Raw genomic sequence first — 26,877 nt, 5'->3', positions numbered from 1 at the left:
CAGGGGGGCTAGAGAGACCGGACAGGCACCGTGTTATGCAGTGGTGCGCACGGTGTCTCCAGTGCGGGTGCATAGCCCGGTGCGGTATATTCCAGCTCCGCGTGTCTGCCGGGCTAGATTGAGCGTCGAGCCTAATGCCATGAAGCCGGCTCTACGCAGCTGGTCCCCAGTGCGTCTCCTTGGGCCGGTTTACATGGCACCAGCCTTGCGCTCGGTGTCTCCGGTTCGCCTGCATAGTCCAGTGCGGGCTATTCCACCTCGCCGCACTGGCAGGGCGACCGTGAGCATTCAACCAGGTAAGGTTGGGCAGGCTCGGTGCTCAAGAGCTCCAGTGCGCCTGCACGGTCCGGTTTTTCCAGTACCACCTCCACACCCCAGCCCTCCGGTAGCAGCTCCCCGCACCAGGCTTCCTGTGCGTGTCCTCGGCCCAGTACCACCAGTGCCAGCACCACGCATCAGGCCTACAGTGCGCCTCGCCTGTCCAGCGCTGTCGGAGCCCTCCTCCTCTCCAGCGCTGTCGGAGTCTCCCGCCTGTTTAGCGCTGTTAGAGCCTTCCTTCTCTACAGCGCTGCCGGAGTCTCCCGCCTGTTCAGAACTGCCAGTTAGCATAGAGCTGCCAGTTAGCATAGAGCTGCCAGTTAGCATAGAGCTGCCAGTTAGCATAGAGCTGCCAGTCTGCAAGGAGCTGCCAGTCTGCAAGGAGCTGCCAGTCTGCAAGGAGCTGCCAGTCTGCATAGAGCTGCCAGTCTGCATAGAGCTGCCAGTCTGCATGGAGCTGCCAGTCTGCAAGGAGCCGCCAGAGCTGCCTGTCTGCAGGATGCCGCCAAAGCTGCCAGTCTGCAAGGAGCCGCCAGAGCTGCCAGTCTGCAAGGAGCCGCCAGAGCTGCCAGTCTGCAAGGAGCCGCCAGAGCTGCCAGTCTGCAAGGAGCCGCCAGAGCTGCCAGTCAGCATGGAGCCGCCAGGGCCGCCAGTCAGCATGGAGCAGCCAGGGCCGCCAGTCAGCATGGAGCAGCCAGGGCCGCCAGTCAGCATGGAGCAGCCAGGGCCGCCAGTCAGCATGGAGCAGCCAGGGCCGCCAGTCAGCATGGAGCAGCCTGGGCCGCCAGTCAGCATGGAGCAGCCAGTCAGCATGGAGCAGCCAGTCAGCATGGAGCAGCCAGAGCAGCCAGTCAGCATGGAGCAGCCAGTCAGCATGGAGCAGCCAGAGCTGCCAGTCAGCATGGAGCAGCCAGTCAGCATGGAGCAGCCAGAGCTACCAGTCATCATGGAGCAGCCAGTCAGCATGGAGCAGCCAGAGCTGCCAGTCGACCAGACTTTTCCAGATCTGCCAGTCGTCCAGACTCTTCCAGATCTGCCAGTCGTCCAGACTCTTCCAGATCTGCCAGTCGACCAGACTCTTCCAGATCTGCCAGTCGACCAGACTCTTCCAGATCTGCCAGTCGACCAGACTCTTCCAGATCTGCCAGTCGACCAGACTCTTCCAGATCTGCCAGTCGACCAGACTCTTCCAGATCTGCCAGTCGTCCAGACTCTTCCAGATCTGCCAGTCGTCCAGACTCTCCCAGATCCGCCAGTCGTCCAGACTCTCCCAGATCCGCCAGTCGACCAGATTCTCCCAGATCCGCCAGTCGACCAGATTCTCCCAGATCCGCCAGTCGACCAGATTCTCCCAGATCCGCCAGTCGACCAGATTCTCCCAGATCCGCCAGTCGACCAGATTCTCCCAGATCCGCCAGTCGACCAGATTCTCCCAGATCTGCTAGTCGACCAGGATCTGCTGAAACCGCCAGCCAGCCAGGTTCTGGTAGTTTCTACTACCTGCCTGGGCTTCCTCGCAGTGCTGAGCTTCTTCTCAGTGCTGAGCTTCCTCTCAGTGCTGAGCTACCTATCTGTCCCGAGTTACCTCTGTCCCGAGCTGTCCCTCTGTCCCATGTTATCATTGTGGTGGGTAACCTATTTAGGGACGTTTAGGAGGGGGATTAAAACTGTCATGGAGTGGGGTCCACGTCCAGCGCCAGAGCCGCCACCGCGGACAGATGCCCACCCAGACCCTCCCCTATAGGTTCAGGTTTTGCGGCCGGAGTCCGCACCTTGGGGGGGGGGGTACTGTCACGCCCTGACCATAGTTTACTTTGTATTTTCTATGTTTTGGTTGGTCAGGGTGTGATCTGAGTGGGCATTCTATGTTACATGTCTAGTTTGTCCAGTTCTATGTTCGGCCTGATATGGTTCTCAATCAGAGGCAGGTGTTCGTCATTGTCTCTGATTGGGAACCATATTTAGGTAGCCTGGGTTTCACTGTGTGTTTGTGGGTGATTGTTCCTGTCTATGTGTTTTCACCAGATAGGCTGTTTAGGTTTTCGTTACGTTCATTACGTTCTTTATTTTGTAGTATTTGTATTGATTCGTGTTTTACATTTGTTCATTAAAACATGGATCGCAATCTACACGCTGCATTTTGGTCCGACTCTCCTTCGTATGAAGACGAAACTCGTTACAGGCTGAGAGAAAATGTTGCTGTTTTCAAAGCTCAGGGATTCTTGAAAGATGGGACATTCTCAACTTTTTTCCCAGAAATATTCTAAATATAAAAAACATTTTGAAAAATATATTTTGATGGACCAAAGTTTAACCTATAACACCATGTAAAGGACCAACCTCATTCAGACAACATGTAATGTGTTTCTTAGGATCCCCATTAGGTCTTGCAGAAGCAGCAGTTACTCTTCCTGGGGTCCACAAAAACAAAACACATGACAAGTAACAAAACACTGACACAGTGATAGACACCCAAATCTAAAATACAACAATATACAAACAATACAACAAACAAAAATTATGTGACTATTAGAGTGTGTCTGTCTGTGCATGTGTTTGTGTGGGTCCCTTCACAGTACCCTCCGTTCCATGAGTTGCTTTTTCTCTGTTTTTAATGATCATTTTGCTTGTTTGCTTGAGTAATTGGAGATGGAAGGGAGTTCCATGCTAACATGGCTGTGTATAAAACTGTGCGTTGCTGTGAATTCGTTTTGGACTTGGGGACTATGAAGAAATGTGTGGAGTATGTATGGATGTCTGAGCTGAATCTTATTTGGTTACGCAGACAATCTGGAATTTTCGTCACAGGAATATTTCTCATAAAACCTAGAAGTGAAGCAGTTCATCTCTCGTCAACCCTCAACCAGGAAAGATGGGCATGCAGGGAGTAGATCTGCTTTAATATGGCAGATAGAGTGTAGCTTCCATCAATGGAATTGACTGCATCACTTCCAATCCACCATATCTTTTTTTGCAAATGTATATATACAGTACCAGTCAAAAGTTTGGACACACCTACTCATTCAAGGGTTTTTCTTTGTTTTTACTATTTTCTACATTGTAGAATAATAGTGAAGACATCACAACTATGAAATATGGAATCATGTAGTAACCAAAAATGAGTTAAACAAATCCTAATGTATTTTAGATTCTTAATAGTAACAACCCCATTGATGACAGTTTTGCATACTTGGCATTCTCTCAACCAGCTTCATGAGGTAGTCAGTTAAAAGTTCATTTATGGAATTTCTTTCCTTCTTAACGCGTTTGAGCCAATCAGTTGTGTTGTGACGAGGTATGGGTGGTATACAGAAGATAACTCTATTTGACAAAAGACTAAATCCATATTATGTCAAGAACAGCTCAAATAAGCAAAGAGAAACAACAGTCCATCATTACTTTAAGGCATGAAGGTCAGTCAATCCGGAAAATCTTTTAAAGTGTCTTCAAGTGCAGTCGCAAAACCCATCAAGCACTATGATAAAACTGGTTCTCATGAGGACCGCCACAAGAAAGGAAGACCCATGTTTACCTCTGCTGCAGAGGAATAATACATTAGAGTTAACTGCACCTCAGATCGCAGCCCAAACAAATGCTTCACAAAGTTTAAGTAACAGACACATCTCAACAAGGAGACTGCATGAATCAGGCCTTCATGGTCAAATTGCTGCAAAGAAACCACTACTAAAGGACACCAATAAGAAGAAGAGACTTGCTGGGTCAAGAAACACGAGTAATGGACATTAGACCGGTGGAAATCTGCCCTTTGGTCCAAATTTTAGATTTTTAAGAAGAAGGGGCCTAGTCGTTGTGAGACGCAGAGTAGGTGAACGGATTATCTCTGCGCTTGTGGTTTATTTATTATTATTATTGTTACCTTTATTTAACTAGGCAAGTCAGTTAACAACAAATTGGTGGTTCCCATTGTGAAGCATGGAGGAGGAGGTGTGATGGTATGGGAGTGCTTTTCTGATGACACTGTCAGTGATTTATTTAGAATTCAAGGCACACTTAACCAGCATGGCTACCACAGCATTCTGCAGCTATACAGCATCCCATCTGGTTTGCGCTTAGTAGGAGTATAATTTGTTTATCAACAGGACAACATGACAACAGGACAACAGGACAATGACCTACAATATAGAAAATAGTAAAAATAAAGAAAAACCCTTGAATGAGTAGTTGTGTCCAAACTTTTGACTGATACTGTATATGCATAAATATTTACGTTGTAGAATAATAGTGAAGACATCAACGACTTGGTCTTTTACCAAATAGCACTATCTTCTGTATACCACCCCTACCTTGACACAACACACCTGATTGGCTCAAATGCGTTAACTTTTTTGGGATAGGGGGCAGCATTCGGAATTTTGGATGAAAAGCGTGCCCAAAGTAAACTGCCTGCTACTCAGGCCCAGAAGCTAGGATATGCATATAATGTCTGTGAGTATAACATAACTGAAATGGCAGGCGAAAATCTGAGGAAAATCCATCCAGGAAGTGCTATTATTTTGAAATGGGTGGATTTCCATTGAAAGCCTATCCACCATTTAAAGGGATAGGACCCAGATTCCGTTCCCTATGGCTTTCACTAGCTGTGAAAATATATTTATATATTATTATATTATTGAAATATTATCGATTATTTATGCGAAAAACAACCTGAGGATTGATTATAAACATTGTTTGTCATGTGAGTATTTTCTACAATGTAGAAAATAGTAAAAATAAAGAAAAACCCTGGAATGAGTAGGCATGTCCAAAATGTTGACTGGTACTGTACACACATACATATAAATACATATACATACATGTGTACATATTTTTTGTAATATATTTTCCTTTATCACCTTCTAACCCTACCACCCCTCCCTTAATAGGAGTAAGCTAGTGAACAACAACGCTTAGGCTTCTACTTACAGCTTATACATACTATATACATTTTACGGGCACAGTCTATTTTACAATAGGTATATTTTGTTTGTTTTTACTCCTGTCCTTCCTCTAACCTCAACCTCTCCCATCTATTTATTTCACAAACGTTCTGAACCTATATACTTTTTACAGACACAGTAGTTATCTTGTTGTTATTAGTTGTTATTATTCCCAACCTTCAGCTCCATTCAACCCCTCCCATCTATCTCTTAACACCATCCATATTGAATTTGTACTGTGATGTTTCACAAAAGTTCTGAACCTTTCTATTCTCATAATTTCTACAGATTGTAAATCAAAAAAAAAATTTTTCCAAAACTATTCTTATATTATTGATCGATTGACTATGACTTTTCAGATCACCCAGTAGTGCTATCTTCAGAGTTAGCTCCAGGTAAATGTTGCAGATCTTGAGCCATTCCTGGACCTGTGACCAAAAACAAGCTCTATATGGACTGTACCAAAACAAATGATCTAATGATTCTCTCTCTTCGCATAAAATCTGCAGAGCTGGGAAGGTTGTGACCCCATATATTTAACATTATATTGGTTGAAGAATTTAGTATAATAATTTAAATAGAAAAAATATTTTAAGTTTTGAATCTGGAGTAGTTTTGCATATCAGTTCATAAACCATGTGCCATGTAATCGGTACGTCGAAAATCTCTTCGCAACTATTTTGCAATCTATATGGCACAGCTGTCAATTCTTTGGAAATGAAACTGGTATACTTTTATATTTATCACAATTTTCTTTAACCAATTATGGTCTTTAATGCTGGGCTGACAGACAAGTTCCCTACTTTTTCCCTCTTCCACTTTCCTCGTCCATTTTTGTGGGAATGCTGCAATTAGTTGGATGTCATTTTGGGTAGAGCAGACATTTCCATATATTTTTGTTAGCTGCATGTGTGACATAACTCCACGAGTCGATTTATGATATAATTTACAAAGATTATACCATTAAAAAATATATTATAATGGTTTATGTCTATTAGTATATTTTTGTTTAACCATAATATTTGTTGTATTTTTTGTTCAGTTTATTTTCTGGTGGATTCAACTGAAATTGGCTTGTTTTAAAAATAGCAATATTTGGGAGATGATTTCCTTTTCAAATTAGTGAAGTGTGGGGTTGTAATCTGAATAAAGGGAAAAATGCCATTCTTGAACATGGGGTGAGACGTTCTTATTCATTTGCTAGAGAACAAGTTCGGATTTAAGTATAACTTTTGTATAACTGAAGGCTTTAGCGAGAGGTCTAATGCTTTAATATTCAATCATTTCTGCCCTCTGAATTCATATTAATTCTATAAATAGGCCCGTTTCATTTTGTCTGGCTTGCCATTCCAAATCAAATGATCACTAGGTGTAGGCAAGACCATAAGCAAATAGGTAAACTGGGATATGACTAAATAGTTAATCAGGGTGATTTCTCCACAAATAGACAGGTGTTTCCCTTTCCATGGCAGCTAGATCTTATCTATTTTTGCTATCTTTCTATAAAATGTATTGGAGTGAGATCATGTATTTATTTGGAGGGATCCAAATTGTGTCAAGGATATAATTAAGGTCTTTCAAACATTGAACCTTCTCATTGTGCTACTACATTCCTCCTTAATGCTCTACCTGTTATCTTTCTCTCCCTCTCTCTCTTAGAAAAAAAGGTTCTATCTAGAACCTAAAATGGTTCATTGGCTGTCCCCATAGAAGAACCCTTTGAAAACCCCTTTTGGGTCCCATGTACAACCCTTTCCACAGAGAGTTCTACAGTATATGGAACCCAACAGGATTCTTGAAAATTAAAGAGAGCCGCACACTCTAGGAGCTCAGATGCAAAAATGTAATACCAACGTTTCGACAGCCAAGCTGTCTTCATCAGGGTATAATCACAAACACTGCGGGATGACTTGTTTATATAGTGTCAAAAGACACAGGTGTCTGTAATCATGGCCAACAGGGTTCTACCTATAACCAACAAGGGTTCTACCTGGAACCAAATAGGGATAGCCTCCAGGGACAGGCGAAGAACCCTTTTGGAACCCCTTTTTCTAACAGTGTACCTCCCTCCTCTCTTTCTCCTGCAAAGACATCCCCTCATCTGATAGCAGCTCACTATTCTGCAGCAGCATACAGATGAACAGGCCAGGTGTTATTGCCTTCTGTCTGCAGTGCTACTAGTGTATACACATCACTCTCATTCACACACTACCAGGCAGACACACACACTGGCTGTCACACAAGCGATTACAGGTTCGGAAAACATGGAGGCAAAATACTACAGACTCCAAAATAGTGTTATATTACTCCCGTGATGAGGTATTTTCCTAGGCCCAGTAAAGCAGGAATGTGTAAGTTGTGTGCTGTGTTTTCTCTGAGGGGATGTTAATCCTGCTAGAGGACCACATCAATGTACCCTGACCAATGACCATCTGAAAGGCCTTACCAACACGTTACATCCTGACACATACATAACACAACGTCATATTATTTTTCAATATAATCAAAGTTGAGCTACCACCATTAAACCGAGCATTGTCTCTGTGGTTTGTACCTGTGGTTAGATGGTCCTACCTGAGGTTGAGTCTTTGGCTGAGTCTGGGGCTGAGGGGACAGGACTGAAGCTGGGACTTAGGAGTACATTAAGTGGTCCTCTGGCAGGGTTAACATCCCCTATAAACATGTGAGGTGGACAGGGCTGAGGCCGGGGCTGAGGGGGACAGGGCTGAGGCCGGAGCTGAGGGGGACAGGGCTGAGTCCGGGGCTGAGAGATACAGGGCTGAGGCCGGGCCTGAGGGGGACAGGGCTGAGGCTGGGGCTGAGGGGGACAGGGCTGAGTCTGGGGCTGAGGCTGGGGCTGAGGGGGACAGGGCTGAGGCTGGGGCTGAGGGGGACAGGGCTGAGGCTGGGGCTGCAGCAGAGAGGGACAGGTTGTATGGCCCTGTGGGGAGAAAGAAACACCTTGCTACCCTCCTTCACCGTGAAGGCCAGCACAGCCAGCACATTACCCGCTCCACTGCCCCTCTTAAAACACAAGCCCTAAGGTGACAGGCCCTCACACATACACAGACAGTCCTGCCCCAAAGAGAGAAATAGAGAACACAACCAACATCACAGCCAGTCAAGCCCAGTAGGGTGGTTGTCCATATCATGACACATATTGTCACTCAGTCACAAGTTAACACGATTCTGAAATAATACAGCTTTGGTGCACCCAAAGGGTTTGAGTACAAAGGGCTTGAGTACAAAGGGTTTGAATACAAAGGGTTTGAGTACATATGGTTTGAATACAAAGGGTTTGAGTACATATGGTTTGAGTACATATGGTTTGAGTACAAAGGGTTTGAGTACAAAGGGTTTGAGTACAAATGGTTTGAGTACATAGGGTTTGAGTACATAGGGGTGTTATGGATGAAGCTGGTCAAGCTATATAGGTTTTTTGCGTTATTTTAATTGTCAATCATGAGGAAGGACAAATAAATGTATGTGAGTTAACCACTAATATATTACTCATGCATCTATGTGCATGTGTTATTTAAAAGTTACTACAAAGTGATTATGTTTAATAATCAAACCTGTATGCTTAATTGAAATGTGATTGCATACCTGTTATTGTCCTATAATGTTTCCTGACCAGAGTTTTACAGGCAAACGAGAGTGTGTTTGAGAGCGCAATGTTTAAACTGTGGGTCATTCCAACCTTGATTGTCAGGGAGAGAGGGGGATAATTGGTGAACATTGAAATGCATATAGAGAGGAAGAGGTGAAGTGAGAGGGATAACTGGGCCCAAAATCTGTCTTCTCCAGCAGATGGAGTTTTTCTTTTTTTTTCAATCACCAAGCGAGGGGTGGTATGGAGGTCTGGAGGTCAATGATATGGTTTGGAGGTCAATGAGAGAGAGTCGAATTTGGTTAACAGAACCTTGTCGTGTCTTTGGCTATGCTGGATTAATTGATATGACATACTATTCTATAAAATAATTTCTCTGTAATTAATTTCACCTGATTGAGCTAATCATGTAAATGTAATTAACTAGAGTCGGGCACCACAAAATAATATTTATAGAGCTGTCAATATGACCTAGTCTTATTTTACATCAATAGCAGTCAATATCAATCGTCATCTTATTTCAGTCTGATCTGAAGGTTGTAAATTATTTTATCTGCATGAAGTTGAATTAGCAATACAAAATTGGGTTTAATTATTTATTTACTAAATACCTAACTAAACATACAGAATTACACATACACACAATTAATCCTAACTTGATTACAAATGACTTCATAAAGGAAAAAGTCCCTAGCGGGCAGAACAGATATGCCCAGATATGCCAGCTGACAGATATGCCAGCTGGTTACACAAAAGAAAAGGGCTGGGTTTGAGTGAAAGAGCGGGAAGACTGAGGAACAAAGGGCAAAGCTGTGCTATCGTAAATACAGTATCTTATGCATTCTAAATTACCACCAATTTGGAAAAGGATAATGCAATAAATATTTACTCTGAGCTGCGTTTCAGTAGGTTGGTGGTAGATGGAAGACCGTGTTGCCAAACCGAGTCCTCTGTCCTTTGAAGAATGTCTCTGGTGGTCAATTGGATAAGTTGTAGTAACGTCGTTGTGTGATAGACGGGATCCTCTGTCTGTTCCTTCCTAACCCTCGTTTGCAGCAGCTGTTGCTAACTCAACGGCTAGGAGGTATCACTTCTGTAGTGAATAAGAGTTCAAAGTTCATACCATTCTCAACCAAAGCTCACGCTGATGTTGGCTTCGTTCTGTAGTTATTATCTGAACCATTCTGACATAGGACCGTCGTCCTCACTTCATCGAAACAGGAAGTTATGTTGTCGTCAAGGGCTTATATAGGAAGGGAGAGGAGGGCGTGTTTGAAAAGTTTTATAGCCCATGTCCCTTCACAGGGCGGGCCACTGATTGAGCAGCCCTATCTTATGAAAATAAAAATGTATAATTTTCAAACATTTAAATTGAACAACAATTCCATGTGAATCCGATAACTTTGTCATCTTATCATTGATGAGAATGTCTCAGATGACAACCGAACTGACATCATATTCATTATTAAGTACCACCCCATATGTTCAATTCTTCGGATTAGACTGATGTTCCCAGAATCTCTATGTTAACCAAGGGTTTTGCAAATGTAACATCAGTAGGGTAGAGAGAGGAAAAAGGGGGGAAGAGGTATTTATGACTGCCATAAACCTATCCCCCAGGCCATGGCTTATTTGCTATGTGTCTTTTTTGATAGAATAGAAGTTTCACAATGCTTAGGTTGTTACAAGTGTACTGATATGAGCAGGACATGTGACATCCTGGCAACTTTGATGAAAACACTTGATATCAGAGTTGTGCCTGTTGTCACGCACATCTGCCCTCTCAATGGCTAGAATGGTTGCACCTGATCTTGCCTATTCCTGACAGCCTTCCGTTTTTGAAGACAATTATTTTCATCGTTAGAGAAGCCAATGGAGTATCTGGTCAATATAATGGATAATCTGTGATATAATGGAATGTTCCATGGTGAAATACATTGTGGGTAAATGTGTTTAAACCGTTTATTTCCTGTGCCCATACAGGGGAATGTTGGTCTATACTGGGCCAAGTTCAGTTGCCAAACATTGTTGTGCATTGCAGATAGAAATGCCATGAATAGAGCCAACATGACTCCTTATTCTACATGACATGTTTCTATCTGAACGTTCCAAAAATGTGCGTCCTGCTGAATGTGCCCCTGGTGCTGCTTATGCTAATTGCTATTAGGCGTTTTTGAGGCAGCAGTTGGGCCAGTTCTCTGACTTAATGATCTCTGTCCAGTTTATTATGTTCCACCTGCGGTTTATTATTTTGTAAATATTGAAAGTACTTTTGACACCTATTTTTAATTCTCCCTTTTGGCAGGAAAATGTACCATCATTATCTGCCTCCTCACTGCAACATTCACTGCAACATCCACCACGACAACCTACCTCACAATGACCTTAGTGCGTTGATAGAGAGTGTGAGTCCACACTTTACTGATGGGGATGGAAATTAAGTGCCATTTTTTACACCAATTCATATTCACCCTACAGGTGAAGAGCGATAGAGAGAGAGATAGAACGTGCCTTGGGGGAATATTCTCATAAACTGATCTAAGTTAGTCATGCTCTTCAGCAAAGATGATCACATGACCATTGGGGTCTGGAGAGTATTTCTGGAGGAAACACTTTATTAAGTCAGAATAAACCTGCCCAATGACAGACAACACAAAAAACACCTCTTCACATAGCAGTACATTTAACTGTCTTTTATCTCCTACAGAGATAGCCTACAGATCACTATGAAGTGGGTTTTGTTATGCTGCTCATGTAGAGTCCACCTCACATTTCTACAGAAAGTGTCTCTAGAGTGTAATGGTTGTTCTGGCAGAGGTCCATCAGCCTACAATACAGTACACAGTACATGGTGCATGTTATCCTCTAGCCCTACTGTATTTTACTGGATACTGTACCATTGTCCATAAAATACTGACTCTCTGAATTGCATTGAAAATAGACTTTTGTTTCGGTTATGTCCAGTGGCTCAAAGTATCATAATCCTGCCATTCCAACTGGCTGCTTTTTCATCAGCCCCAAACAAAACTAAGGGTGTAATCATAATGATACATAAGAAACTCATAATAAATCACCATCCTTGGTAAAGGTTAAGACCAAGAAGGCAGCATCACTTTCCTTAAATGTATCAATAATGGAGAAAAAAACTTGCCATCATTAATGTGTATGCTCCAAATTCATATTATACTTTGTTTTTTGATTCTCTGAAGAGCATATTGTTAGAATTAACTGAATTCCAACTGGTTATTGGGACAGACATGAATGCCATTCAGGACATGTGGGACAAATCTAATAAGACCAACTATAATCCACAGGCAACCAAGGCTCTCCAACATATACTCACTGATTACAATATCATTGATGCCTGGCAAACTCATAACCCTAAATGATGTTAGAGCAGCATTTCCCAAACTCTGTCCTGGGGACCCCAAGGGGTGCATGTTTTAGTTTTTGCCCTAGTACTACACAGCTGATTCAAATAATCAAACCTTTATGATGAGTTCATTATTTGAATCAGCTGTGTAGTGCTAGGGCAAAAAACAAAACCTTGGGGTCCCCAGGACCGAGTTTTGGAAATGCTGCATTTGTAAGGACAGACGCTGGAAACGAGAAGCACCAAAGGACAGGAACAGAATACAGACAGCGTCTGGACAGGGGAAAACAAAACAACAATAACGCTGACACGGGGAACCAAGGGAGGAACAGACAGATATAGATTGGGCAATCAAAAAGGTGAAGGAGTCCAGGTGAGTTCAATGAACGCTGATGCGCGTAATGATGATGACAGGTGTGCGTAATGAAGGGCAGCCTGGCGCCCTCGAGCACCAGAGCGGGCATGACAGCGTTAGAGCATTCTCAACAAACACTTTTTTAAGACCAAGGAGTGACTACTCTCTCCAAAGTCAAGACATAACTAAATCTATTGATAAGACAGAGAGCAGAATTTGCCATCCATCGAGTTAGACTCAACCAGTACTTCCATGGTAATCGACCCAGTCGTCTTCTGGCTAACAAGCTTCACAGTAATGATCAGTTAGCGGATATTGCAACAATTGAATCTGACTCAGGTGAATTACAATCAGAACCCAAATTAAACAACCAAGGATTATCCTGTTTCTATAAAGAATTATAGAAACATATACAGATTAAGTTATTTTTAAAATATATAAAAACTCCTCTTCTCTCAGCTGAGGAAACTGGAGAGGGAGCCCAAATCCCTCTACATTAATTCAAAAGGGTATTGGACAACATGAATAAAGACAAATCACCCGGTTGGGATGGTATTTAAAATTAGGAACCAATTAGGCCCACTGTTACTTGAAATGATTAGCACAGCCATTCACCAAGGTTCATTTGTAAGGGATGTAAATACAGCACTAATTTCACTTTTATTTAAAAGGTAAGGACGCCACCCAGTGTTCTCACTGTCGCCTCCTATCTTTAATAAACACATATATTAAACTATATACAAAAATTATATTGCTTTTATACGCTTTTGATAGACTAGAATGGTCATATCTTTGGTCGGTTTTGGAACAAATGGGACTTGGCTCCAATTTCATTAATATGATTAAAATACTAAATGCCAATCCCTCAGCCATAGTAATAACAGGCAATGCCTGCTCTGTTCCATTCAGAATAACTAGAGGTAGCAGGCAAGGTGATCCCATCTCACTTCTACAATTTATTTTGTCTATGGAGCCAGCCCCAGCCCCTGGCCCAGGAAATTCAACAATCGAAAGAAATTACACCAGTATTTCTCAATTATACGGATCACGTCATTTCATTACATGCTGACGATATCTTTATCTTGACAATGTATCTCAATCTCTCCCAAATTCAGCTTCATCTCAATATATAAAATACAGTGCCTTGCGAAAGTATTCGGCCCCCTTGAACTTTGCAACCTTTTGCCAAATTTCAGGCTTCAAACATAAAGATATAAAACTGTATTTTTTTGTGAAGAATCAACAACAAGTGGGACACAATCATGAAGTGGAACGACATTTATTGGATATTTCAAACTTTCTTAACAAATCAAAAACTGAAAAATTGGGCGTGCAAAATTATTCAGCCCCTTTACTTTCAGTGCAGCAAACTCTCTCCAGAAGTTCAGTAAGGATCTCTGAATGATCCAATGTTGACCTAAATGACTAATGATGATAAATACAATCCACCTGTGTGTAATCAAGTCTCTGTATAAATGCACCTGCACTGTGATAGTCTCAGAGGTCCGTTAAAAGCGCAGAGAGCATCATGAAGAACAAGGAACACACCAGGCAGGTCCGAGATACTGTTGTGAAGAAGTTTAAAGCCGGATTTGGATACAAAAAGATTTCCCAAGCTTTAAACATCCCAAGGAGCACTGTGCAAGCGATAATATTGAAATGGAAGGAGTATCAGACCACTGCAAATCTACCAAGACCTGGCCGTCCCTCTAAACTTTCAGCTCATACAAGGAGAAGACTGATCAGAGATGCAGCCAAGAGGCCCATGATCACTCTGGATGAACTGCAGAGATCTACAGCTGAGGTGGGAGACTCTGTCCATAGGACAACAATCAGTTGTATATTGCACAAATCTGGCCTTTATGGAAGAGTGGCAAGAAGAAAGCCATTTCTTAAAGATATCCATAAAAAGTGTTGTTTAAAGTTTGCCACAAGCCACCTGGGAGACACACCAAACATGTGGAAGAAGGTGCTCTGGTCAGATGAAACCAAAATTGAACTTTTTGGCAACAATGCAAAACGTTATGTTTGGCGTAAAAGCAACACAGCTGAACACACCATCCCCACTGTCAAACATGGTGGTGGCAGCATCATGGTTTGGGCCTGCTTTTCTTCAGCAGGGACAGGGAAGATGGTTAAAATTGATGGGAAGATGGATGGAGCCAAATACAGGACCATTCTGGAAGAAAACCTGATGGAGTCTGCAAAAGACCTGAGACTGGGACGTAGATTTGTCTTCCAACAAGTCAATGATCCAAAACATAAAGCAAAATCTACAATGGAATGGTTCAAAAATAAACATATCCAGGTGTTAGAATGGCCAAGTCAAAGTCCAGACCTGAATCCAATCGAGAATCTGTGGAAAGAACTGAAAACTGCTGTTCACAAATGCTCTCCATCCAACCTCACTGAGCTCGAGCTGTTTTGCAAGGAGGAATGGGAAAAAATTTCATTCTCTCGATGTGCAAAACTGATAGAGACATACCCCAAGCGACTTACAGCTGTAATCGCAGCAAAAGGTGGCGCTACAAAGTATTAACTTAAGGGGGCTGAATAATTTTGCACGCCCAATTTTTCAGTTTTTGATTTGTTAAAAAAGTTTGAAATATCCAATAAATGTCGTTCCACTTCATGATTGTGTCCCACTTGTTGTTGATTCTTCACAAAAAAAATACAGTTTTATATCTTTATGTTTGAAGCCTGAAATGTGGCAAAAGGTCGCAAAGTTCAAGGGGGCCGAATACTTTCGCAAGGCACTGTACATCTAATCAAATCTACCCGATGGAGGATTCCATCTCTCCTTATGGAATCCTAATTGTTTCCCATTTGAAATATTTGGGAATGGATATATTTCCTTTCTTATATAAAACAATTGGCAGAAACTTAACAGAATACTGAGATCAATTCAATCCGACCTCACTAGATGGACTAATATACCAGTTGCTTTAACCAGCAGAATATCTATATTCTATATTCTATATATCTAATCTCTATATTGCCACAGATTAATTTTGTCTCCCCCTTCTGGCTATTGGGATAAAATCCATAGTGCAGTTTTTAAATGTTTATGGCAAGGTAACCAATCCCGGATAAAATTAACAAAATGACAAAGTGAAAAAGATGTAGGAGGACTATCCGTACCAAACTTTACATTGTAAATCCAGGCACTAGCGTTTCAGGACTTGTGAGGCGTCTGTTTCTCAAACTAGACACTAATGTACTTGCTCAGTTGTGCACTGGGGCCTCCCACTCCTCTTTCTATTCTGGTTAGAGCCAGTTTGCGATGTTCTGTAAAGGGAGTAGTACACAGTGTTGTACGAGTGCTTCAGTTTCAGGGCAATTTATCACATGGAATAGCCTTAATTTCTCAGAACAAGAATAGACTGACGAGTTTCAGAAGAAAGTTATTTGTTCCTGGCCATTTTGAGCCTGTAATCGAATCCACAAACGTTGATGCTCCAGATACTCAACTACTGTTGTCTAAGAAGGACAGTTGTATTTCTTTTTTAATCAGAACCACAGTTTTCAGCTGTGCTAACATAATTGCAAAAGGGTTTTCTAATGATCAATTAGCCTTTTAAAATGATAAACTTGGATTAGCTAACACAACGTGCATATTGGAACACAGGAGTGATGCTGATAATGGGCCTCTGTACACATTATGTAGATGTTCCATAAAAAAATCTGCCTTTTCCAGCTACAATTGTAATTTACAACATGAACAATGTCTACACTGTATTTCTGATCAATTTGATATTCTACTTTTTTTTAAAGGACATTTCTAAGTGACCCCAAACTTTTGAACGGCAGTATATGTATGTATGTATGCATACATATATGTATGCATATATGTATGTATGTATGTATGTATGTATGTATGTATGTATGTGTATATATATATATATATATATGTATGTATATAATATATATATATATATATATATATATGCGTATATATATATATATATATATATATGTATATATATATATATATATATATATATATGTATATATATATATATATATATATATATATATATATATATATATATGTATATATTATATTATATATATTATGTATACCGTGTATATATACTGTATACAGTACCAGCCAAAGTTTGGACACACCTACTCATTCTGCAGTGGTACGCCATCCCATCTGGTTTTCTCTTAGTGGGACTATCATTTGTTTTTCAACAGGACAATGACCCAACACACCTCCAGGCTGTGTAAGGGCTATTTGACCAAGAAGGAGAGTGATGGAGTGCTGCATCAGATGACCTGGCCTTCACAATCACCCAACCTCAACCCAATTGAGATGGTTTGGGATGAGTTAAAGCGCAGAGTGAAGGAAAAGCAGCCAACAAGTACTCAGCATATGTGGTAACTCCTTCAAGACTGTTTGAAAAGCATTCCAGGTGAAGCAGGTTGAGAGAATGCCAAGAGTGTGCAAAGCTGTCATCAAGACAAAGGGTGAACTTTGAAGAATCTAAAATATATTTAGATTTGTTTAACACTTTTTGGGATACTACATGATTCCATATGTGTTATTTCATAATTTTCATGTCTTCACTATTATTCTACAACGTAGAAAATAGTTTTAAAAAATAAAGAAAAACTCTTGAATGAGTAGATGTGTCCAAACTTTTGACTTGTACAATCCTGCAGTTACTTATAATGAGAGAAATATAGTTGTTCACTGCATTTCCCTTATCTCCCATTACAGTCAGGTACTAACTGTATGAGTTGTGCAGAGTTACTGGCCACAGCTAGTGACGAGTGTAAGCATTGATGAGACACGGCGTACCGGACAGACAGGAATAAATGAGTGACTGGTTTATGATGCACTACCTCCATTTATGTTATCACTTTAAACCTGTATGCCTACTTCTGATCAAGCAGATGTGACTTTTCAATGAATTGGTTATCTTAATCTGACGACGTGCGTGAAAGCGTCATTGAGAGAGCAGAGACAAGGAATGTTGCAGTGGCAGAGGTGTTTCAACCTGCTGTTTGACTGCTACTCCCTGACCAATGGCGCCCCCTGTGGACAATACTGGAAGTGTTATCAGATGGTGTATGTTATATAGCTGGAGGTTCAGCACTGCACTGCACCACAGAGCAAACCCAGAGCACAGCTCCAGTAAAGACCACCGCTCAACCCAGACAGCAAAATAAATACACAACGCCTCCTATATGCAAACAAACACACAAAGTACTACTAATCAAACACTGTAAAGGTAGTACAATATTATAACATCTGAGCCAACACGGCAGGACAGTGGTCTATTAGTATTATCTGCAGCAACGTCTGACTCTGGCACCCCTCCGTTTGCATCAACAGTGACAAACCTGCGTCATAGATTTATAGATCAAAATACGAGAACAGCCAGCGACTTTTTTTGTTCAATTTCTTGAAAATTAGTAAACTAGACATTCAGTTCCTTTTTTAAAAGCATCTGTGACATTTGTCTGTTTCATGGCGAAGCATAAAGCCCTAGTTCTCAGGCTCAGAGCCTTGGGCAGCCTGGTCCTGACAACCATAATCAAGAACGAAGGGACTCGTCACCAAGCTCGAGACCCTGGGACCGAACACCTCTCTTTGCAACTGGATCCTGGACTTCTTGACGGGCCGACCTCAGCTGGTAAGAGTAGAACACAACACCTCCACCAAGCTGACCCTCATCACAATGCCCCCCCCCCAGGGCTGTACTCCCTGTTCATCCACGAATGTGTGGACACGCACGACTCTAATATATCATGAAGTTTCCTGAAGACAAGACGGTGGTAGGCCTGATCACCAACGGCGATGAAACAGCATACAGGGACCTGGAAGTGTGGTGCCATTACAAAAACCTCTCCCTCAATGTCAGCAAGACCAATGAGTTGATCATGGAGTACAGGAAACAGGGGGAGTGCACACCCCCATCCAAATCGACAGTGCCACAGGAGAGAGGGTCAAGAGCTTCAAGATCCTGGGTGTCCACATTACCGGGGACTTAACATGGTCTTCTCACACCATCCTCAGGAGCCTGAAACGATTTGGCATGACCCCTCAGATCCTGCACCATCGAGGGCATCCTGGTATGGAAACTGCACCGCCGTTGACCGGAAGGCCCTACAGATTGTGATGCGGACGGCCCAGCGCATCACTGGGGGAGAGCTCCCAGCCATCCAGGACGTACATGCCAGGCGGTGTCTGAGAAAGGCCCAAAAATTGCCAATGACACCAGCCTCCCGAGACATGGACTGTTCTCCATTCTCGCATCCGGTAGACGGTACCGGTGCATCAATGCTCAGACCAAAATATTCCTAAACAGCTTCTATATCCTGGACATAAAATGTTTAAATGGCTAACAAGTACTGTTGCCCCTCACAATTTACGTTGCTGCTAAAATGATTACTGATTAGATTTATTACTACCACTAAGCTGCTGTCCATTGATTATTGACTGCCATTACCATTAGTATCTATCTATTAATCCTGCTATTGGTCACTATTACTCCTGTTTACATGTATACATTACCATTAGTATATTACTATAAGTATTTATATATTCCTGCTACCAGTCTCTTTTCAGCCCTGTTTACATATATATCCACCAATTATGTCTATACTGTCCCTCTGGCACACTCACCCTCTTACACACTCACACTGACACACTCACCACCACGCACACCCCTCCCGTCCACTTCTGCTGCTGCCCTACTATTATTATTATTATTATTCATGCTGCTACCATTCACTTTCTCCTAATCCCTGCCTACATGTATAAATCTACCACAAATACTCCAGTATCTTTGCACATGGTACATTTGGTACTGGCACTGACCCTGTATATAGCTTCCTCTCTTTTTTCTTATTTCTCGTGTTTCTTGTTTTTGTTTGTTTTTATACTATTTTGATATTAAATTATGCACTGTTGGGTAGGGCTTCCAAGTTAAGCATTTCACTGTACTTGTGCATGTGACAAATCGGATGTGAAACTTGGGAATGCCATATGGTGGATAACAAACCAAGGGCAGGGACACACACTATCACATGGCCCTGAGACTTTGAAGGGCCGATCAGTCACTAAAACTGCAGTGTGTGTGTGTGTGTGTGTGTGTGTGTTTGTGTGTTTGTGCGTGTGTCTGTGTGTTCTATTGTGTTATTGACTGTACGTTTCTTTATGTGTAACTCTGTGTTGTTGTTTTGGTCTCACTGCTTTGCTTTATCTTGACCAGGTCGCAGTTGTAAATGAGAACTTGTTCTCAACTAGCCTACCTAGTTAAATAAAGGTGAAATAAAAATAAAATAAAATAAAGTGTGTGCTGACCGGTGGCCGGCGTGGGCAGGCCTTAGGGGGTTATGATAACCATGGGGTCAGTGATGGGCATCGGCCGGGTCACACCAGCTGGGAATGACAACAGAGAGGATAATCTAGTGACATATTTGAGCTCTGATTCTAGAAGTGGTCCTAGTACATGACACAGGGATAAAAGCAGAGCTGATATTGATATAGATAGTGGCGTACTACTGACACCTAGTGGTAGTGCATCACTTGGCTTTAGCTATTTTACCATAAGATGTCTTATCTGAGATGGTAGCAGACTGGTTGTGTTGTTGGCCTCAGAGACTTTCTAACACTTTACTGTCAACAAGGCAGAGAGGCATGTTCTGGCTGAAAGCAGACAGGTAGTTCCTTTAACAAACAAAGGCATCACACTGGTTCTGAACAACTGCATCACACACAGCAGTTTCTCCATATTAACACTCAAGTGCTTTACAGTGGAAAAGGTAAAGGGCACGGCTCCCTTGGCGGTGTTGAAGAGACTGTGTTAGTGCAGCTGTGGCCCACTCTGAGGTCCTACTACCTGGCTACAGAGCAGGGGGTGTGAGAGTGATTAAAGGACCGGGGACAGTAGAGGGGGGACAGGGGGTGAGAGTCTGGGTCTGGGTAAGGAGGAAGAGACTTACTATCTCAAAGCACAGTTGGGCGTGGCCAGAGGCGTCCAGAGGATGTCAAAGGGTGTTTTTCTTTCTGAGCTTCCTTCTCCCCATATCAAAAAATATTCCATTTTCTCTTGTACCAACCACCTCCATCCATTCCCATCAGGTGGTCATTAACCCTCTAACACCTACTCCCCTTTCTCTACAACATGGTCAGAACTTCCATGGTCCACTGCCAAACTGATATGTCTTTGATTAACAAATATTTTCATAGGTCCGATATTTTGATAAATAGAAATGACAACTACTGTCTGTGGTACAAAACTGTGGTTAAAAAACTGATAAAGTCTACTTATTGATCCATGTGGAATACATTAGAAATATTTCATGAGTACTGTAATTTCAAGAATTTTACAGCTGCTACAAGAATATGCAGTAAAGCTTCAAGCAAGCCCTCAACACACATTTTCTGTGACCAGTAAGAGAGAGTATTTTTTTGCCTTGTGTTATCCGAGCCTTCATAACACTATTAATAACACACACACAAAATACCGCCTGACGCTCCGTGTTCTCACTCTAGCCCAATCTATTCCTTAAGATGGGCCAGCCAGCCTCTCTCCACCTGTTTCTCTTTCTTCATTTCTAATCAGGTGTCCCTTAATAAAATCGCTGTGACATTTCCTACTCCACCCCCTGCAAATCCCCCCTTCACTGAAAAACAACTACAAAACAAAAGTAAAGCTTTCATTCCGACTGCTCACATTGATGAGGGAGTGTCCTGTCAAAGACCTGCGATGAAATTAGGACTTGAACATACACACACACACACACACACACACACACACACACACACACACACACACACACACACACACATACAAACAACACCGAAGTAGCAGGTGCTCCTGGTTAAACCTTAATTACATGATTTCTGATTTATTTGATTGATATGTTAATGACTATGTCATTAATGCAAAATAAGAAATACCAGCAGCTCTGGTAATAAATATATTTATTTGATTAGATATCCTGCTGTATTTTTATGCATTTTTTTATTCAGTGGGTCACTGGGTGGAATGGAGATGCACTGGTTGTTTGTGTCTGTTGTCACAATGTTGTTACCCCACAGAGATGCACTGACTGTGGAGCTGAGATGAAGTGGGACACGCCTGAACACAAGCACACACAGATGGACAGACCGAAATCATTACTTTATCTTTGACTAGAGACCAACAAAATAGTTGAAATTAAGACAATATTTTATTTTACCAGAAGGTGGCAGTCTAGAGCTTCTTTCCACAGTCCAAAAGCACATCATCAGGCAGCAACCGCTTGCTTGACGACTCAAACTGAATTCTCCAATGCTCTATGTTCGCTGCGGAGAAGTAACTAAACATCTGTAGGCGTGGCGTTTGATCGGAGCAAGGAGTTTTGGTAGCCAGGCTAAGCAACTGCAGCACCATTGTCTAACTTTTCAAACTTTGTAATGCAGTCCCATGTGCAGCTGTACAATCCCTTGTTACAGGGTCTGAACGGCATAGCAGCATAACTCCACCTCCACTGCCTGCTAGAGATCATGGAACAACTGTCGTTGTAACTTATCATCTACTACCCAGGCCCATTACACCCTCATCTCACTGGAGACGGCTGTCCATACATGGCTACAGAGGAGATGTGCTGTGTGTCCACAACACAGATTCCATGCTGTAGTTGGCCACCCAATATATATACCAGAGGAGGCTGGTGGGAGGAGCTACAGGAGGACGGGCTCATTGTAATGGCTGAAATGGATTCAATGGAAAAGAGTCAAACGTGGTTTTCATATGTTTGATACCATTCCATTAATTCCATTTCAGTCTTCACAATGAGCCCATAATCATATAGCTCCTCCCACTAGTCTGATATATACTATATATAAATATTGACAGACAGACAGACTGGAACAGACAGACAGACCAAAATATTATGTCTTATCAATATGCTAAACGATGCTCATCAATGGCTTTGATAACTGCTCATTTTCATTCATGAAACTAAGTGAAATGTGATGTAAAAGAGCTAAGTCGGCATTTCCTGCTGTCCCAGTCATCATGAAATATACCGCTGATGCAGCCAGTAATTGATGAAGCAGAGATGTAATGTTTGAGGCGAGTGCCACTAGTGCGACAACAGCCACCAGCTCTGGCAGCGCTGTGCACAAGGTTCCAGTATGAGAAAAGCCCGCAGGTATGTATTACTCCTTAGTCAGCAGAACAAAGGTTCTTAAAGGAGAGGTAGAAAGAAGAGGATGAGGAGAGAGAGGGACACAAAAACATGTCCTCTCTCAATCCTGTAATTTTGAAGTTACCACTGAGTGGATCGGCAGTGAAATCTTGCTCATTGACACAATACGCTGCAGTATGAAGACAAAGAGAGAGAGAGAGAGAGAGAGAGAGAGAGAGAGAGAGAGAGAGAGAGAGAGAGAGAGAAAGAGAAAAAAGAAAAAGAAAAAGAGAAAGAAAGAAAGACAGAGCGACAGAGAGATAAATGGAGAGCGACAGAGAGATAAAAGAAGAGAGAGAAAGAGGTAGAGTACCACACAGACCCATAGGACAGTTCTGCCACAGGACAGTCAGTAAAGCAGGAAGAGGAGTAGGAGAGCATGCAGTGTGTTTACAGTTTCCTCATGTCTGTATGCACAGTACATGTCTGCCAGTGCCACTGTGCACACACTGTAGAAATGCATCAGTATATGTCCATGTGTGCCCCAGCACCCCTGATCAGAGCTTAGCATGAGAGAGAAAGAAGGGGGGTGTCTCTCTCCCTCCTGCCCCCCTCTCCATCTCTCCCCCTTCCCACCCCCTCCGACCCCCTGTGAGTGGACCCCTTACCTTGCGCTTTTTATCCCGCGATCGGTTCCTCTTCTTGGCCTTCTCCTCCTCCTTCTGCAGGCGCTCCGCCTCAAGCTGGATTTTTAATTCCTTGTTCTTCACGAGATGTTTGGCGGCTTGTGCCATATTTCAGCCTGGTTGAGACGACTGTCTTGTGGAGATGAAGGTGGTAGAGGCCTGGCGAGGTCCTGGGTTGGGGCTGGGGCTTGGGGGTTGCAGTGCTGGAGGTCCTGGGTTGGGGCTGGGGAGCTGGGAGGCTGCAGTGCTGGAGGTCCTGCCTGCCGCGGGCAGACCCTGACGCTGATGGTGCCGGTGTGTGTTCCTTCGTATGGCCCTGCAGCGTCTGAGAGAGCGTGTTCACACTCTGCCTCCTCCTCTTCAGCAGTGCAGCGCAGTCACACAAAAACATAAAAAACACACGTAAAAAAACTGCCTCTCTCTCACTTGCTCACTGTGCTGCTCCCTCCCTCCCTCTCTATCTCATTGCTCCCCCTCCCTCCATTGGTACACATACAGGCTGTCTGGCGCAATGTGTGTGTGTGTGTGTGTGTGTGTGTGTGTGTGTGTGTGTGTGTGTGTGTGTGTGTGTGTGTGTGTGTGTGTGTGTGTGTGTGTGTGTGTGTGTGTGTGTGTGTGTGTGTGTGTGTGTGCGAGCGTGGTGCTTATGTGTGCAATAACAGACCATTCTATATCACACTCTGAGCTGCAGTAATAACACCAGCAAGCCTGCTACAAGCTCAAGCTTTCTCTCCCGCTCTCTCTTTCTCTCCTTCCCTTGGTCACTCTCTCTTTGTCTCTTCTCTCCATCTCTCTCTCATGTACACTAGAGGGGCACCATATGGACAGCATAGAGAGAAGCTACTCCTGTGTCATGGTCAAAGTGTGTGTATATCTAAACATGTGCAGGCGTCAGTCAGTATGTGTGTTTGTGTAGCATGCAGAGAGGGGAACTGACGGAGGTTGCACCTGTTCACTGGTATTGCTACGGTCGTTTTTTGAGCGAACCCTCTGCTCTCACTTTCCAAATCACCCCTCCCCCTCTCTCTTCTCCCTCTCTCTCCTCCCCCTGCAATGCTGCTGATGCAGGCAAAACAGATCCTTTAACATCTCTCTGTCCCTGGCTCTGTTCATCACATGCAGCACACAAATACAGTACACACACACACATGCACATGCACACACAGATAGGGAGATCTTTCTGTCTTAATTCATTGATCATTTCAGAGCAAATTAACTATTGCAGGAGGGAATGGAGAGAAGGCGAGAGGAAGGGGAGAGAGGTAAGATGTTAGAATTCAATTCAATAGAGAGAGTTTTTTTGCTTCTTTCATTATCTCATACTGCCCTGTTGTATGGACCCCTGGAGGGTAGTGCGACAGTCATTGGCACAAACACATGATTCCATCTCACCAGCATCACTGACATCGTTGACTCCCTCTCTCTCTCTCTCTCTCTCTCTCTCTCTCTCTCTCTCTCTCTCTCTCTCTCCCATTCTCTTCTTTCTCTTCTTTCTCTTGCATTCTTCTTCATTCTCCCTCCCTAACTTTCTCACCCTCTACCAAAATGTCTTACCATTACTGCAGAATAAGGAATTATGCTGAACCAAATTTGCATACAAGTTTCTTCCTTAGAGAGGAGGAAATTAAGTCCCTCACATGAAAATTACATTTGTATTCAGTTGCCTTGTATCAAGGATGTGTTTTAAGGTCTTTCGAACATTGAACCCTCTCATTGTGCTGCTACATTTCTCCTTCACCCTCTACCTGTTCTCACTCTCTCTCTCTCTCCCTCCCCTCCTCTCTTTCTCCTGCAAAAGCATCCCCTCATCTGATAGTAGCTCACTATTCTGCAGAATCATATAGATGAACAGGTCTGGTGTTATTGCCTTCTGTCTACAGTGCTACTTTAGCTGCCTGTCACACCGTGATCTGTTTAACCTGTCTTTGTACTTGTCTCCACCCCCCTCCAGGTGTCACCCATCTTACCCATTATCCCCAGTGTATTTATACCTGTGTTCTCTGTTGGTCTGTTGCCAGTTTGTTTTGTCTGTCAAACCTACAGCGGTTTTCCCCTTGCTCCTGTCTATTTCTAGTTCCTGTTTTCCCGGTTTTGACCATTCTGCCTGCTCTGAGCCTGCCTGCCGTTCTGTACCTTTTGGACTCTGATCTGGATTACTGACCTCTGCCTGCCCTTGACCCATTGTTTTGCCTGCCCCCTGTTCTAGTAATAAACTTTTGTTACTTCGACACTGTCTGCGTCTGGATCTTCCCTGAAACGTGATACTGCCAATGCAGTGCCCTTGGGGCATCTACATTTTAACAGTCACATAAATCCATTTAGTATGCACCAACACAAATAAATACATTTGTTTGTTTAGGCAGGTCTTAAGAAACATTATGATATTAAGAAAATGTATTTCAAAATAACACAATATAATTTTTTGAGCTTAATTATGTTACTGAGCAACAGGATAAATATAATAAATAGTAACAGCAGCAAATATGGTGATTGTGTAAGTGTATGTGTTGTTGTGTGTGTGAGTGTTTGTGTGTGTGTATAAGCTTCACTGTGTGTGTGTGCATGTGTGTGTGTTGGGGGGGGGGGGGGGTGAGAGTGTCACTGTATGTGTGGGTAGAATCTATGAGTGTGTATATAGTCAGTGAAGGTAGAGTCAGTGCAGATGGGTGTAGGAAGTCAACCCTAGATTAGCTGTTCGTCGGCGGTCTTATTGCTTGGAGGTAGGAGTTGTCCCGGAGCCTGTTGGTTTGAGACCTGATGCTATGGTACCACTTCCCAGACGGTGGCGGGCAGAACAGTCCATGGTTGAAAGTCTTTGACCCCCAGAAATTCCTCAGACACTGCCTGGTAGTAGATGGCTGGGAGCTCGCCCCAGTGATGTACTGGGCCATCCACGTCACCCTCTGTAGAGACTTATGACTGAGGGCAGTGCAGTTGCTGTACCTTGTGGTGATGCAGCCAGACAGAATGCTCTCAATAGTTCATCTGTATAAGTTCCAGATGATCGGAAGGGCCATGCCAAATCTCTTCAGCTGCCTGAGGCGCTGCTCCGTCTTCTTTATGACTGTACCGGTGTGATGGGACGTTAAGTCCTCAGTGATATGTATGTACACATAGGAACTTGAAGTTTTTGACCCTCTCTGCTGCAGCCCTGTCAATGTGGATGGGAGCATGCTCCCCCCTATTCTTCCTATAGTCCACGATCAGCTCATTGGTTTTGCTGACGTTAAGGGAGAGGTCATTAACTTGGCACCACTCTGCCAGGGCTCAAACCTCCTCAATGTAGGCTTTCTCATAATTGTTGTTGATCAGGCCTTCTGCCATCGTGTCGTCAGCAAACTTGATGAGGGTGTTGGTGTCATGTTTGACCACACAGTTGTGGGTGAACAGTGAGTACTGGAGGGGACTAAGCACACACCTTTGGTGGGCCCCCATGTTGAAAGTCAGCATGGCAGAGGTGTTGT

General features: G+C 43.1%; 1 protein-coding gene across 1 annotated transcript in view; it reads right to left on the bottom strand.

The window, feature by feature from the left end:
• LOC139390174 (ankyrin-1-like) overlaps positions 1 to 23,573 on the bottom strand; it is a 183,758-nt gene extending 160,185 nt beyond the window's left edge. The window contains exon 1 of the mRNA XM_071137408.1: positions 23,396 to 23,573. Coding sequence (XP_070993509.1) covers positions 23,396 to 23,521 — 126 coding nt within the window. The 5' untranslated portion in view covers positions 23,522 to 23,573. The remainder of the gene's footprint in view (positions 1 to 23,395) is intronic.
• Positions 23,574 to 26,877: the final 3,304 nt, after the last annotated feature.

This window comes from Oncorhynchus clarkii, chromosome 30 (assembly GCF_045791955.1).
Source record: "Oncorhynchus clarkii lewisi isolate Uvic-CL-2024 chromosome 30, UVic_Ocla_1.0, whole genome shotgun sequence".
In the NCBI taxonomy this organism is placed as follows: Eukaryota; Metazoa; Chordata; class Actinopteri; order Salmoniformes; family Salmonidae; genus Oncorhynchus; species Oncorhynchus clarkii.
Note: the sequence above shows the minus strand (reverse complement) of the source record. Positions and strands in the feature narration are given on the sequence as shown.